This window comes from Ochotona curzoniae, unplaced genomic scaffold (assembly GCF_017591425.1).
Source record: "Ochotona curzoniae isolate NIBS_2020 unplaced genomic scaffold, NIBS_Ocur_1.0 contig_3520, whole genome shotgun sequence".
NCBI classification, from domain to species: Eukaryota; Metazoa; Chordata; class Mammalia; order Lagomorpha; family Ochotonidae; genus Ochotona; species Ochotona curzoniae.
Genome location: NW_024465894.1, coordinates 20,264,689 through 20,277,921, shown reverse-complemented (window position 1 = coordinate 20,277,921; position 13,233 = coordinate 20,264,689). Strand labels below are relative to the sequence as shown.

At 44.9% G+C, this 13,233-nt stretch overlaps 1 protein-coding gene across 4 annotated transcripts in view; it reads right to left on the bottom strand.

Annotated features, from left to right (window-relative positions):
• RALGAPA2 (Ral GTPase activating protein catalytic subunit alpha 2) overlaps nucleotides 1-13,233 on the bottom strand; it is a 267,919-nt gene that overhangs the window by 98,221 nt on the left and 156,465 nt on the right. For all 4 annotated transcript variants that reach the window (XM_040981780.1, XM_040981778.1, XM_040981777.1 and 1 more), the window contains exons 28-31: nucleotides 11,127-11,237; nucleotides 9,515-9,583; nucleotides 9,184-9,321; nucleotides 4,454-4,637 (exon numbers count right to left, since the gene is read on the bottom strand). In XM_040981780.1, coding sequence (XP_040837714.1) covers nucleotides 4,454-4,637; nucleotides 9,184-9,321; nucleotides 9,515-9,583; nucleotides 11,127-11,237 — 502 coding nt within the window. The remainder of the gene's footprint in view (nucleotides 1-4,453; nucleotides 4,638-9,183; nucleotides 9,322-9,514; nucleotides 9,584-11,126; nucleotides 11,238-13,233) is intronic.

The window sequence follows — 13,233 nt, the reverse complement described above, 5'->3', positions numbered from 1 at the left end:
TAAATTCTTATGTATGGACTGAAATGACAACTTAGGCTTGACAGTACAAGTTAGATAAACTGTAATCTGCCAAATTTATAAAACTACTAATCACTATCCTAAGAAAAGGGGATGGGACCAGCCAGTGGCTCAATAGCACTGGCTCTACCTTCAGCACTGGCATCCCATACGGGCTCTGGTTCATGTCCCAGCTGCTCTATTTCTGAACCATCTCCCTGTTTATGGCCTGGGAAAGCGATGGGGAATGGTTCAAGTCCTTGGGCTGCTGCATTCACATGGGAGGCCTGGAAGAAGCTCCCGGTGACTGGCTTCAAATCAGCTCAGCTCTGGCCATGGAGGCCACCTGGGGAGTCAGCCAGCAGATGGAAGATTTCTCTCTCTCCTCTCTCTGTCTCTCTGCATCTCTCCTTCTCCTTGTAAATCTGATTTTCAAAGAACAGGTGAAAATAAAACCTTAAGTATTAACAAAAGAAATCATTCTGGCTGGCACTGTGACACAGTGAGTTAGGCTACTGTCTGTGGTGCTGGTATCCCCTAGGGGTGCCTGTTTGAGTCCTGCTTGCTTCACTTGCCACACAGCTCCTTGCTAATGTGATTAGAAAACAGCTGGAGATGTTCCAAGTGCTTGGGCACCTGCACCCACATGGGAGACCCAGAAGAAGCTCTTGGCTCCTGGCATAAACCTGGCCCAGCCCTGGCTACTGTGGCCATTTGAGGAATGAAGCAGCAGATGGCAGATCTCTGTCTGTTTTTCCCTCTCTCTGTAACTTTGCCTTTAAAATGAATAAATAAATCTTAAGAGCAACAAAAAAGAAAGTATGAGACATTTAAACAAACTAAGATTTTATAATTGGAGCTTTAATTAAAGCTTCAGGAAGAAATTGGTTTCTAAATTTAAAACATATAAAACCAAACACTAATTAAAATCTAACTGTAAATATGCTTTTTCATACTAAGCACCCTCCCTCTTAGACATTAAAAACCCAATTGCTTTCTTTGTTACACATCAACTTTTTGAGGCATAAATTTAACAAAAATGCAACCAAATCTCAATATCCAATCCTGTGCAATTACTCAGAACAAGACTGTCCAGAGCTTTCTTGGATTTTTAACTGTTTTCACTGAAAACGAAATCATTTGTATTCAGTAACTCAAAACGAAAAATGTTAAGCAGTAAAGGAGGTCATCTCCTTCTGTCACTGAAATTGAACGTTCCTTTCTGCACTCAAGTAGATGCGGGTGTCATTTCCAGACAACTAGGACATTTAATGGGCAAATTCAATGCCCAAGCTAAGAAACAGTAATGCCCCAAATTGCAAACATGAAGCTGGCCGGGGGTTGGCTGCGTGCATATGTAAAACACCTGCTAGTGGCAAAAGGGCAGCAGGGCAAGCTGTCAAACCCTAATGCTACGGGTCCAACCTGATAAGAGGCCCAAGACAGAAAATAACAATGAGAGAATCAACCTCCTCTACTTTCCTTCACACAGGTTGTGCTTTCAATGTGAGATAAATAGGAATGCACCTTACAGGCATGTTTTAAGGCTGTACTAGAAAACTAATCTGGATTCTCACTAGCCAAGCTATCGACCACAATGCCGCCAATAAAAACCACAAATTTCTCTGGTACTGAGAAGTCAGGCAAAAGGCACACTGGTGAAATACTAACTGTTCTCTCCTGGCAGATGCTGCGTGACTGTCTGCCAACAGATGCCCCAAAAAATAAAGAGCAAGTCTGGAACTCTTTCATGAAAATATAAGTTCATGACTTGGACAAAATGAAAAAAAAAAAAAAGGATTCTGAATATTTGTTTTCATTTGTGGATGAAATATGAAGGTAGCTTTTTTTTTAAAGATTTATTTATTATTATTATTATTATTTTTTTTTTATTGGAAAGGCAGATATACAGAGAGGAGAGACAGAGAGGAAGATCTTCCGTCCGATGATTCACTCCCCAAGTGAGCGCAACGGCCGATGCTATGCCGATCCGAAGCCAGGAGCCTCTTCTGGATCACCCACGCAGGTGCAGGGTCCCAAAGCCTTGGGCTGTCCTAGACTGCTTTCCCAGGCCACAGGCAGGGAGCTGGAAGGGAAGCGGGGCTGCCGGGATTAGAACCGGCACCCATATGGGATCCCGGGCGTGCAAGGCGAGGACCTTAACCACTGCGCCACTGAGCCGGGCCCTGAAGGTAGCATTTTTAAAGAAAGATTTTAACTCTCAATTTGGGAAGCTCTTCCCACCTTCTTTGTAAGCAGTGAGCTGTCTATGACATACATGTCTGCTGGGGCTTAGCAGCCACTCTAGCTGATGAATGATGATGACGTCTCTTGGGGCTTTAGGAGGAGAGTTCTCTGTCATTGATACTGTCTCAACCCAGGTGTTTTGAAGAATTGAACTTGCATTATTTTTAACATATTGTTCACTCAATACTACGTCAATTAATTCCATAACATTGTATATTGATGCTGATGTTTTGTTGGGGCTTTTAACTGACCAGAACTTTACTCTGTTAGCTCTACCTTCAGACCAGAGAAGGTCTCCCCAGGAAGCCACTGAACTTATCTGGACAATAAGATGCTGGACTTTATGCTAGGTATATGCTTGCAATGAAGGAATCTCAACTGAACTTGAACTGTGGTTATGCAGCAAGGTGGAGGAATCCACTATGGGGGCAGGGTTGTGGGAGGGGTGGGGAGAATCCCAGTGCCTATAAAACTGTATCACATAATACAATGTTAATAACAATTAAAACAAATAAATAAAACTTAAAAAAAAGGAGGAGAGTTCAAAAAGTTCTTGAAAAATACAATGTAATGATAAGTTTATTTTGGTGTAAAAATTTTTTTGAAATTCACGTATAACAGGGATTCTCAGAAAATCCTTTAAAATATATATTATAAATAAAATGATGCATATAATTAAAACTTTTTTGCACCAAAAAACATCATTTAATTCCATTTTTCATGATATTTCTCAAGTAACTATATGAAAGCAACAATTATATCAGATAGTAGCTAATGGTCTAAATCAGGAACACTGAAATTAATTTGATAAAAATATAATATTGTGGGACTGGCACAATGGTTCAACTGGCTAATCCTCTGCCTTGTAAGCACTGCATAAGGGTGCTGGTTTGGGTCCTGGCTGCTCCATATTCCATCCAGCTCCCTGCATGTGGCCTGGGAAAGTGGCAGAGGGTGTCGCAAAACCTTGGGAGCCTGTACTAGTATGGGAGACCCGGAAGGAGCTCCTGGCTCCTTGCTTTGGATAGGCTCAGCTCTGGCCATTGTGGCCATTTGGGGAGTGAACCATTGGATGGAATCTTTCTGTTTCTCTTTCTCTCTGTATATCTGCCTTTCCAATAAAAATAGATTAAAAAAACACACATATATAATATTGCTTATAACAATCTGGCTAAAAATTTTGTTATTAATGATGAACTATAACACCAATTGGGAAAAAGTCCTCAAATACACCCACATTTTGCTTATTCTACCTGAAAGGCCTTTACTTTTTCCTCTTCACTCTGAATGGAATGTCCCATTTAAATGCCAACATGTTTATAAACTTCTTGATTTTTAACTTGTTAATGGGTTTAGGAAACTGACATTGATACACTCCATTACTGCTGTTCAGTGTTCTCTAGTTTTCCATGTGAAGGTTGGAGACACTGAGAGAGAGGGAGAGACAGAGACTGAGGCTTCCATCTGCTGGTTCACTCTTCAAATGGCCTCCATGGCCAGAGCTGGGCTGATCTGAAGCCAGGAACAGCTTCTGGGTCTCCCATGTGACATGCATACATTTTAATGTGTGCGTGGGTGGGTGCTTGGTTCTGTACAATTTCATCACAAGGCCAGCCAAGCCACATTCTGACCCACATTCCCAAGGGCCAGAACTGGTCTCTACCATTTTGGAAAGGAGGACAGTTCAGGAAGAAATATAGCCACCCCACAGACCCGACAAGCTGCCTATGAGGGAGTGAGTTGTCTCTAACTGCCAAGTCCATTGCCGTCTCTTCTCAGGGTCTCCTCCCAGACCTGCATATTCTGCAGCTCATTTAGAAGCCTGGCCAGTCAACCAGGTCTGGCCTAAGCCCTTCTCAGAGGCGGGGTCCGCAAGCTGCTACTAGCCACAAATGAGTCCTTCTGGATGCACTCTGCCCCTTGCAGTAGACAGATAATGGGTCTTTTCTTTGAGTCCTATGGGTCTGAGATACATAGGTCCTCAAAAACACAAAATTTGGTAATAGTTAAGATGGGGAAAAAAAAGAAGAGAGGAGGGTGGGGAAAGGAAAGAACAATGAAGGTAGAGTTTTGCCACCACAGAAAACTCTAGAAGCAAGGATTTCAACTGGAATGGCCAGATCTTCAAAACTCAGCACAGCAAGAACAGGCAAAGGAGCGCAGGCTTTCCTCCGCCCGCCAACAGAGCTCCACCGTGTAGAATACTCACCCTCTTCCACAGTCAGCAGGTTCCCCAGTTCTGCTGCTGAATGGTACTGGACTGGCTCCGAACTCTTCACACTTGCCAGGGGCAGGAAGGGGTCATAATCGGCGGAGGACAGGTCGGCCAGGGTCAGTGTGTAGTGACTTTGCTGGGTGTACGTGCTTGAGCCACAGGCACAACAGTGCAGAACCTGTGGGAAGCAGAAATGAGGGGCACAGGCTGCCATCACCCCTGTTGTGGCCCAGTCTACCAAACTGCCACCGCACCTGCGAGTCAGGATCCTGCCTGGGAATGCTCGAAACGTCCGATCCTTCCCATTATATAGCTTCTCAAGGCAAAAGTACAAGGTCTCGTTGCATGTTCTGTGGGAGTGCACGTGCCTGAGTCCTCCTCCATCCACCACGGGCTACACAAACAAGGTGGCGCTAAGTCATGGGGTGAGGGGTGACTGGGAGCTGGGCAGCTGAGGTGGGAGGGCAGATGAGCCCAGCAGAGACTTTGGGTATAGGTCAGGACTGATCATGAGTTTAGATAACTCAGGACTACTCCCTTAATTTTAACGACTAATTTGTAACAATATCTAGTATCAAATTTACTAAAAGTATATTTAAAACAGACTCACAGAGTATTTTTTTTTAAAGATTTATTTACATTTACTGGAAAGGCAGATTTTTGAAAAGAAGGAGAGACAGGGAAAAAGATCTTCCACCCACTGGTTCACTCTCCAATGGCCCTAGCGGCTAGAGCTGAGCAGAAAGAAAACCAGGAGCCAGAAGCTTCTTCGGGGTCACCCACGTGAGTGCAGGGTTCCAAGGTTTTGGGCCGTCCTCTACTGCTTTCCCAGGCCACAGGCAGGGAGCTGGATGGGAAGTGGATCAGCCAGAACACGAACTAGCATCCATATGGGATCCTGGCACATGCAAGGTGAGGAACAGCCACTGAGCCATTATGCTGGACCCAATGCTCTTATTTTTACAAGACTGGCTTTCCAAAAGCTAACTTGTTGCAAATTACAGATGACACAAATAGACCTTGCAAGCTGACCATCCTGAAATGCCAAAATGTACAAATAAGGTAATTGTGGGAAACTTTCTTTTTGAAAAGATCTACTTATTTTTATTAGAAAGCCAGATATACAGACAGGAAAAGAGAAAGAGGAAGAATTCCATCCACTGTTTTACTCTCCAAGTGGCAGCAACGGCCAGAACTGAGATGATCAGGAGCCAGAAACTCTTCCGGGTCTCCCACGTGGGTACAGGGTCCTAGGGTTTGGGCCGTCCTTGACTGCTTTCCCAGGCCACAAGCAGGGAACTGGATGGGAAGCGGGGCTGCCAAGACATGAACTGGCACACACATACAGGATCCTGGCATGTGCAAGGCGACGACTTTAGCCACTAGGCTACTGTGCCAGGCCCTGGAGAACTTAATTTTTAATCATGAATTTAAGATCACGAATTTCATTTTTTTTAAAGCTTTGTTTACGCAGCTGCAGCTCGGCCAGGCCACAGGCAGGAACCAGGAACTCCATCCAGGTCTCTGAAGGGGATGGCAGGGATCCAACCACTTAACACCTGCTGCCTCCCAGGGCATGCATCCCCAGGAAGCTGGACTTGGAGTAGAGTTGGGACTCACATCCAAATACTCCGATAGCAGATGTAGGCATTGAAACTGGTGTCTTTTAAAGGCTTACTTACTTATTTATCTGAAAGCCAGAATGACAGAGATTGGCCCACAACCTGGGGGCTGGGCCAGGCAGAAGCCAGGAGCCAGGATCTCTACGCAGATCTCCCAAGAGGATGGCAGGTTACCACTGCTGCCTTCCAAGCTCACGAGTGGAAGCAGAACTGGAAGCTGAGGAAGGACATGGGGATTGATCCCAGGCACTGCAGTATTGAATGCTGGTGCCTCAAGCTGTGACCTAGTTCACTGTACCACAACCCCCCCGGGACGGTGTCTTAACCACTACTCCACACGTCTACCATGAGATCATGAATTTTAAAAATGAATTTCCATGGGCCCGGTGCGGTGGCGCAGTGGTTAAGGTCCTCGCCTTGCATGCCCGGGATCCCATATGAGCGCCGGTTCTATCCCGGCCAGCCCCGCTTCCCTTCCAGCTCCCTGCCTGTGGCCTGGGAAAGCAGTCTAGGACAGCCCAAGGCTTTGGGACCCTGCACCCGCGTGGGTGATCCAGAAGAGGCTCCTGGCTTCGGATCGGCATAGCATTGGCCGTTGCGCTCACTTGGGGAGTGAATCATCAGACGGAAGATCTTCCTCTCTGTCTCTCCACCTTTCCAATGAAAAAATAATAAAAAAATAAATCTTTAAAAAAATGAATTTCCATGAAAAAGTAAGGTAATACTTTTGAATTTAAGGTGACGTTTTTGGGTTAAATATAAGTAGGTTCACTTTTAGATGAGCAGTTTTCATTTGCTCATATGGCAAGAAGTTTTGTGATCCATTACCCTTTATATACACAAAGAAAAGTAGCTGGGCCTGTAGTTGGCAGGGACCAGGCATCCGCGTATGTTCTTTTCCAAACAAAATAAAAAACAAAAGCAAAAGTAAGCAAACAAACAAAAAAACCAAAAACAAAGTCCACAATTGCATAGGAAAATCTTGATGATGTCATGCTTATTCATGGAAAAACTGATATTTGCTGGTGAGAGAATTGGTATTAGCCAAAATGCAATAAACACATGAAATGCAAACAGAATCATGCGATACTAACTACATTCCTGTGAGACAGCACCAGTTTTAGCAAGAAAGTGGAGCAGCTGCAACTTTCAGATACAGTGTAACTCGGCATGACTACCCTGGACAATGACTTGGTGTTCACTGCTAACGCAGAACATGTGCGTTCCAGCAACCAGCTCTCAGGGATGCACTAACAGAAATGTATACATGTGTGCACCCAAAAAACGAACTTGCATGTCACAGAACTTTGTTATGGTCCAAAACTCTACATCATCCAGTCTATCAACTGCAGGATGGATGAATAAATTATGGCTTATCTTCACTGTGTAATGCCAGACAGCAAACAACAAATCACAATAGTTCGAATGAACTGTTCAAACCTAATGCTGAGTTAAAGTACATTAGACTCAAGGAAAATGCTACGACTCATTTGTTTTTGAAGTTCAAAGACAGACTAGTCTACGTTGTCGACAAAGTGATGCTATCAGGAGAGGGGGGACCCCTCAGCATGTACATGGGGTTAATGACTCGAGGAGCACAGTGGGGCAAGGAGAGGGACGAGGCGAGGAAAGAGCAGCCGGGGTGTTCAGCATGCCTGGAGGTCTGTTCCCAGGTCTGGGCCCTGACATTGGAGCTGTGCTCACTGTGTGCAAATTCATCTAAGTCACACTTAGCACTGATACAGCTTTCTGAAAGCACATATTTCAATACAAAGTTTATGTTAAACATATGGAGTTGTTAAAGAAATATTTATTTACTATATTACATTTACTATGATTATTACATTGGTTGAGCAATTTTAAGAGAAATTTTGTGAGAAAATAAATATGGGAGAAAAAGAGATGCATATAAATGTTTGTGGCTATTATAGCTGGTGCAAGGCAGAAGCAACAAAAGAATTTAAGGCACGAGGTAAACAGAAGTCTTTGATTAATAATCCTAAGCTGGTTATTAAAATCTTGACTACTGAATAAACTTAACACATTCAACATTTTAGTAGGAATTCAACTCACTAGAGGCTCTTCTTTTTTTTAAATGAATATATTTTAATGTAAGGTAGTAAAGTAATTGGTTAGTAACTCACAGTCTTTTTTATTATTAAATGTTTATTGTTAAAATAAACAATAGAATTTATTCTGTATGGGGCCTGGCGTAGTGGCCCTGTGGCCACTGGGCAAGCCAGGATCCGATGTGGGAGCTGGTTCTAACCCGGCAGTCCCACTTCCCATCCAGTTCCCTGCTTGTGGCCTGGGAAAGCAGTCGAGGATGGCCCAAAGCCTTGGGACTCTGCACTCGGAAGAGCTCCTGGCTTCGGACTGTCACAGTTCTGGCCATTGTGGTCACTGGGGGAGTGAAATAGCGGATGGAGGATCTTCTCTGTCTTTCCTCCTCTCTATATATATCTGATTTTGCAACAAAATAAATGGATTTTTTAAAAAAAATTATACTGCACAATAGTAATTATTCAGTGGACCTGAAGATGCTAAACAAGTAAGACTTGAGACTGTGAACTACAACAGGTATTAAAACTGGTGATTGCAAATGATCTACCTGGCTGTTTGGGATTAGAAACAAAGTTGTGGTCTAGGGATGGGAGAAGAAATTGGAACTTCCTGATTTTGATAAAAGCAATGAACCTAACTACTTCATATTACAAATTTCCTTGATTAACTTCTTAAGGTTTTTCAAGGCAAAGGGATTAAACTTCGTTTGCTGAACTGATTTTGTCAATCTAATGCTATGGTTGGTCCTTTATTTACACTGATTTTCCTTAAATTAAGTAGCACTGAACATGTTCCCTGACAATCAGGGATTCTGACCAAACTGCTATTTAAAGTTTAAAGATGACAGCAACCATTGCTTCTCTACGCTTATACCTTCTGCTTTCACTTCTTAAGTCATTTCTTTTTAAAGGTTTAATCTGTAGAAAATCCTCTTCAAAGGGGCTCCGGTCGAGGAGTAAGCATGTATAGCCACATTATGGAAGTTCCCTGATGTGTCAGTCTGCACTGCAGGTCCCGTGGCCTTGGGCAGAGACTCACCCTGTAGATGTAATCCAGCAAGGGGGCTCGAGCCATCTGCTGTTCCTCCAGGAGCACGGTGGACACGGGGTGGAGGAGGGCATTCATGGGCAGCGTCATGCACCAGTCCAAGAGGCAGAGGAGCAAGGACACAATGAACTGTAAGAAGAGACACGGTCGTAATAAAGCGCTCACATCACATCCCCTCTGCTGGTTGTGACTTCCACAGACAGACACATGACGAGTAAGGGAACGGTGTCTGCACAGGATCCTGTCCCAGAGGTGTCACCACGTAGTATTATTTGTCAGACAATTTAAAACTGGAAGCCAGCTTGGCTGATGTGCTGCTTACCTTCTTGTCTGCTTCCACCATGGAGTACTCTGCACTTGGTAAGAGAAACGCAATTGTGGCCACGAGGATCTGCATCAAAGACAAGTCCCCAGTCAGAAAGTCTGCAGTGATAGTTCTGGAAGCCACTAGCTTTGGCTGCTGGCAGCTCAAGAAAGCCAGGAGGACGGAAAGTTGTAAGCCACTCATGTGTGGATAGTTTCAAAATCAGGAGACAGTCCTGGGCCCCTGCTTGGTTTCTGCTCCACTCTACTAGAGGGGCACCAGAGGAACTTCTCTGTAGTCACACAATTCCTGCCACCTGTTGCCACATTTCCCATTTGATTTTCTTATAAATTTCCCCAGGTCTTCATCTGTTGTCTGTATCTTAGCAGCTTTTTTTTTTCCTCAAAAGTATTCCTGCCCTGACTATAAATTGCATGATCAACACCAGAAACCATAAAAGTACATTTTTCAGAATTTTATATTCCTATGTCCAAAGCTATTTCACCTAAAGTGAAAGCTAGGTCATCTAAGGTCAAAAATCACTTGTGACTTTTGGGGCAACAGTTAGAGAACAAAATCTCACCCTTGAAATTTGTCTAGGGCTGAGAGAAAATAAATCAATATTGCATCTCTCTTCCAAATAATGCTTCATGAGGACAAATCAAATTCCCTTGAGGACTTAGACTGCATGTGTCAAGACTAGAGCAGGTTTCAGAAAGTGCAGCTATAAGAATCCTAAGGCGGGCCTGGCATGATAGCGTAGTGGTTAAGGTCCTTGCTCTGCACGTTCCGGGATCCCATATGGGTGCCAGTTCTAATCCCAGCAGCCCTGCTTTCCATCTAGCTCCCTGCTAGTGGCCTGGGAAAGCAGTCAAGGATGGCCCAAAGCCTTGGGACCCTGCACCCACATGGGAGACCCAGAAGAGCTCCTGGTTCCTGGCTTTGGATTGGCTCAGCTCCAGCTGATGTGATCACTTAGGGAGTGAACCATCGGATGGGAGATCTTCCTCTTTGTCTCTCCTCCTCTCTGTATATCTGCCTTTCCAATAAAAATAAATAAATCTTTAAAAAAAAGGAATCCTAAGGCACAGATGTGTCTCCCACCAAACACCTATGGGAATGAGGGTACCTGTTTGTGGATATGGCACAGCATCTCTAAGTGTAACAGATGTCTAGGACGATATTTTCAGGTGGTTCTTCCTGTCGGTCCTGCCCATCACTCACCAACTAGCCCACAGATGTTACTGCAGTGGTGATTTCATTACAGACAGATCACTGCACTTGGCAGAAAGTGTGTCCAGGGTTTCAGGCTGGGCAAGATTTCTGCTTTAGACAACAGCTTCCCTGTCTCCCCTCCCCTGTGTGGAGGGCCTAACCAGCTGCTACTCCTTGTTGGCACCATCCACTCCCAAGCTCTGTGCTGCTGGCTGCTTCAGGGGTGCCCAGAGTCAGCACTGAGAAGCCAGGCCAACCTTCCCTTGAAACCCGTACTCCACCATGATCTGTAAGGCAGATGTCTGACAACTACTGAGCAAATAGAGTCAATTAAGTATCAGCTGTGACAGGAGGGAAATGCTTATGACTCAGGGCTAGAGGGCAGGGCGCGAGGGTGGGGAGAAGGCTGACTTACTTCTGCCACCTTCCGAGGCAGCGAGGTTTCAAATGCCTGGAGCTTCTCCCAGTAGGAAACCAGCAGCTGAAGCACGTCGCAAGCTACCTGAGCCACAGTTTTGTTAGGAAACTGGAAAACAAAATCCCAGATGAATTACTAAGGAAAAACAGAATCGTAATGCCTTCCCAGTTCTATGCAGATTGTAACACAGGCCTTTTGCATCAAGTTGATGAAAACTATGTCCTATGAGCAGAAAGTTCACACGATATCTTGGTGCCATTCTGTAACTCCTCCCAGCTGGTCTTGCTGTGCTATTTTACGCAACATTCTACAGAACCAAGTAGCTGCCCAAAAAATCATCTAGACAGTAAAACTGAAATTCCAAACTCCTATTCAGCTCACACATATCATAATTTTGGATAAGAGGAAATTAAAATGCAGTACAGTGATGAGCATGCCATATACTGAACCTTCTAAAAGAATTCTTGTGCTTTGGGAACATTTCATGGACAGCTCGGCAAGGGAGATGCTGCGTTCATTTCACACGCAGAGAAACAAGGATTGGTCAAGTGACTTTCTAGCCAGTGAAATGAAACTTGACCCACATGGACAAAATATGAAAAAAGAAAAAACGAATAAAATTAAAGTCTGTAAGTGCATAACTCATGGGCTGTGTTGATTCAATTACTCTGAGTATGCTTCCTGAGGCTGCTGAGTGTCTCAGCTTACCAGCGAGGTCTACTGGAGGCTTCCACTTCTCATGAGACAGCACACAAAGGGGAGGCAGCACCTGCAAGGTCCCACTTGTTCCCGGAAGGGACGAGGAAGGCACTGCGCCTCTCTTGCCGTCCGGAACCTGGCACTACAATGTCACTCAGACCTCGCTACAGGGAGGTCTTTGGACGAAAGGCTTTGGACGAAAGGCTTTGGACGAGAGTGGTGAGCCATGAGCGGGGACAGACAGAAGAGCACAGAGGTGGTAGAAACCAAGCTGCACCTGTGAGAATGCAGGTGGAGAGCCAGGGCTTCCTTGCAGGCAGCGGCAGCAGGGCACAGGGAGGGCACAGGCAGGACACAGGAGTCTTAGCTTTCACGAGCATACTGAGCATGTCCTACGTCCTTTGTTGGTAGGAAGCTGACAGCTTTTCAGGAAGGTTGTGGTTTGGAATGCCATCAGGCTCATGCTCCCTGTCTGCTACTCCAGCAAAACGTGGGCAGCCAGGCTGCCCAGTAGCATCACTCCCACTGACCTGTGCTTGTATCTCTCCCCTTCTTGCCCCAAAGCCTCCCTGGAGCCCCTCTTCTCACCCTATTCCTTGGAGCACCTCATTGCCTTCCAGACCTCATTTTTCTTAGCCTCCTATGCTGTCTTTAAAATACAATGACACATTTGGTATGGCTCAAGTCGGTGATTTTCCTGTGTTTTTAATAGCAGCTAAAAGAAGACTGACTGGGTTGCCAGCCTCGGTTTCTCAGCAGTTCAGCTGTGGCCAGTTCCTTGGGCCTCCTTCTACCTCCTTCTCTTCTGTTTCTACAGTGGGGACGAGCAACAGTTTCTGTGTCCAGTGACAAGGACTTGTAGGGACAGTCCACACCATGAGCTGGACAGGCCTGACACAGTAAGGGCTCAACTATGGCAATGACAGACATTTGTTGAGAATTTGTAGAAATACAAAGAATAAAGCCCATTCCACAATCATTCTACTCAGTAATTTCCATCTCTTTTTTCTGTACCACATTCATTTTTAAGACATTACTGGGTTAACGGTTTCTCTAGGTAAGGGGCAGAGATAAGAGGGCCACATTATAGTAAATACATATGACTGAAGACAGAAAAATGAGAAACCAAAAAAACAAAACAAAACAAAGCAGAACAAAACAGATCTTAGAATTGAAAAAGTAAATTAAAAAATAAATGTGGGGGGTGGCGGCACTTTGGTGCAGTGAGTTAAGCCACTGCCTGAGATGTTGGCATCCCATATGGGTGTCAGTCTAAGCTCAGGCTGCTCTCCTTTGGACCCAACTCCCTGCTAATGCACCTGGGAAAGCAGCAGAAAGTGACTCAGGTGCTTGGGCCCCTGCCACCCATGCAGAAGATTCAAAAGAAGCTCCTGGCTCCTCTTAT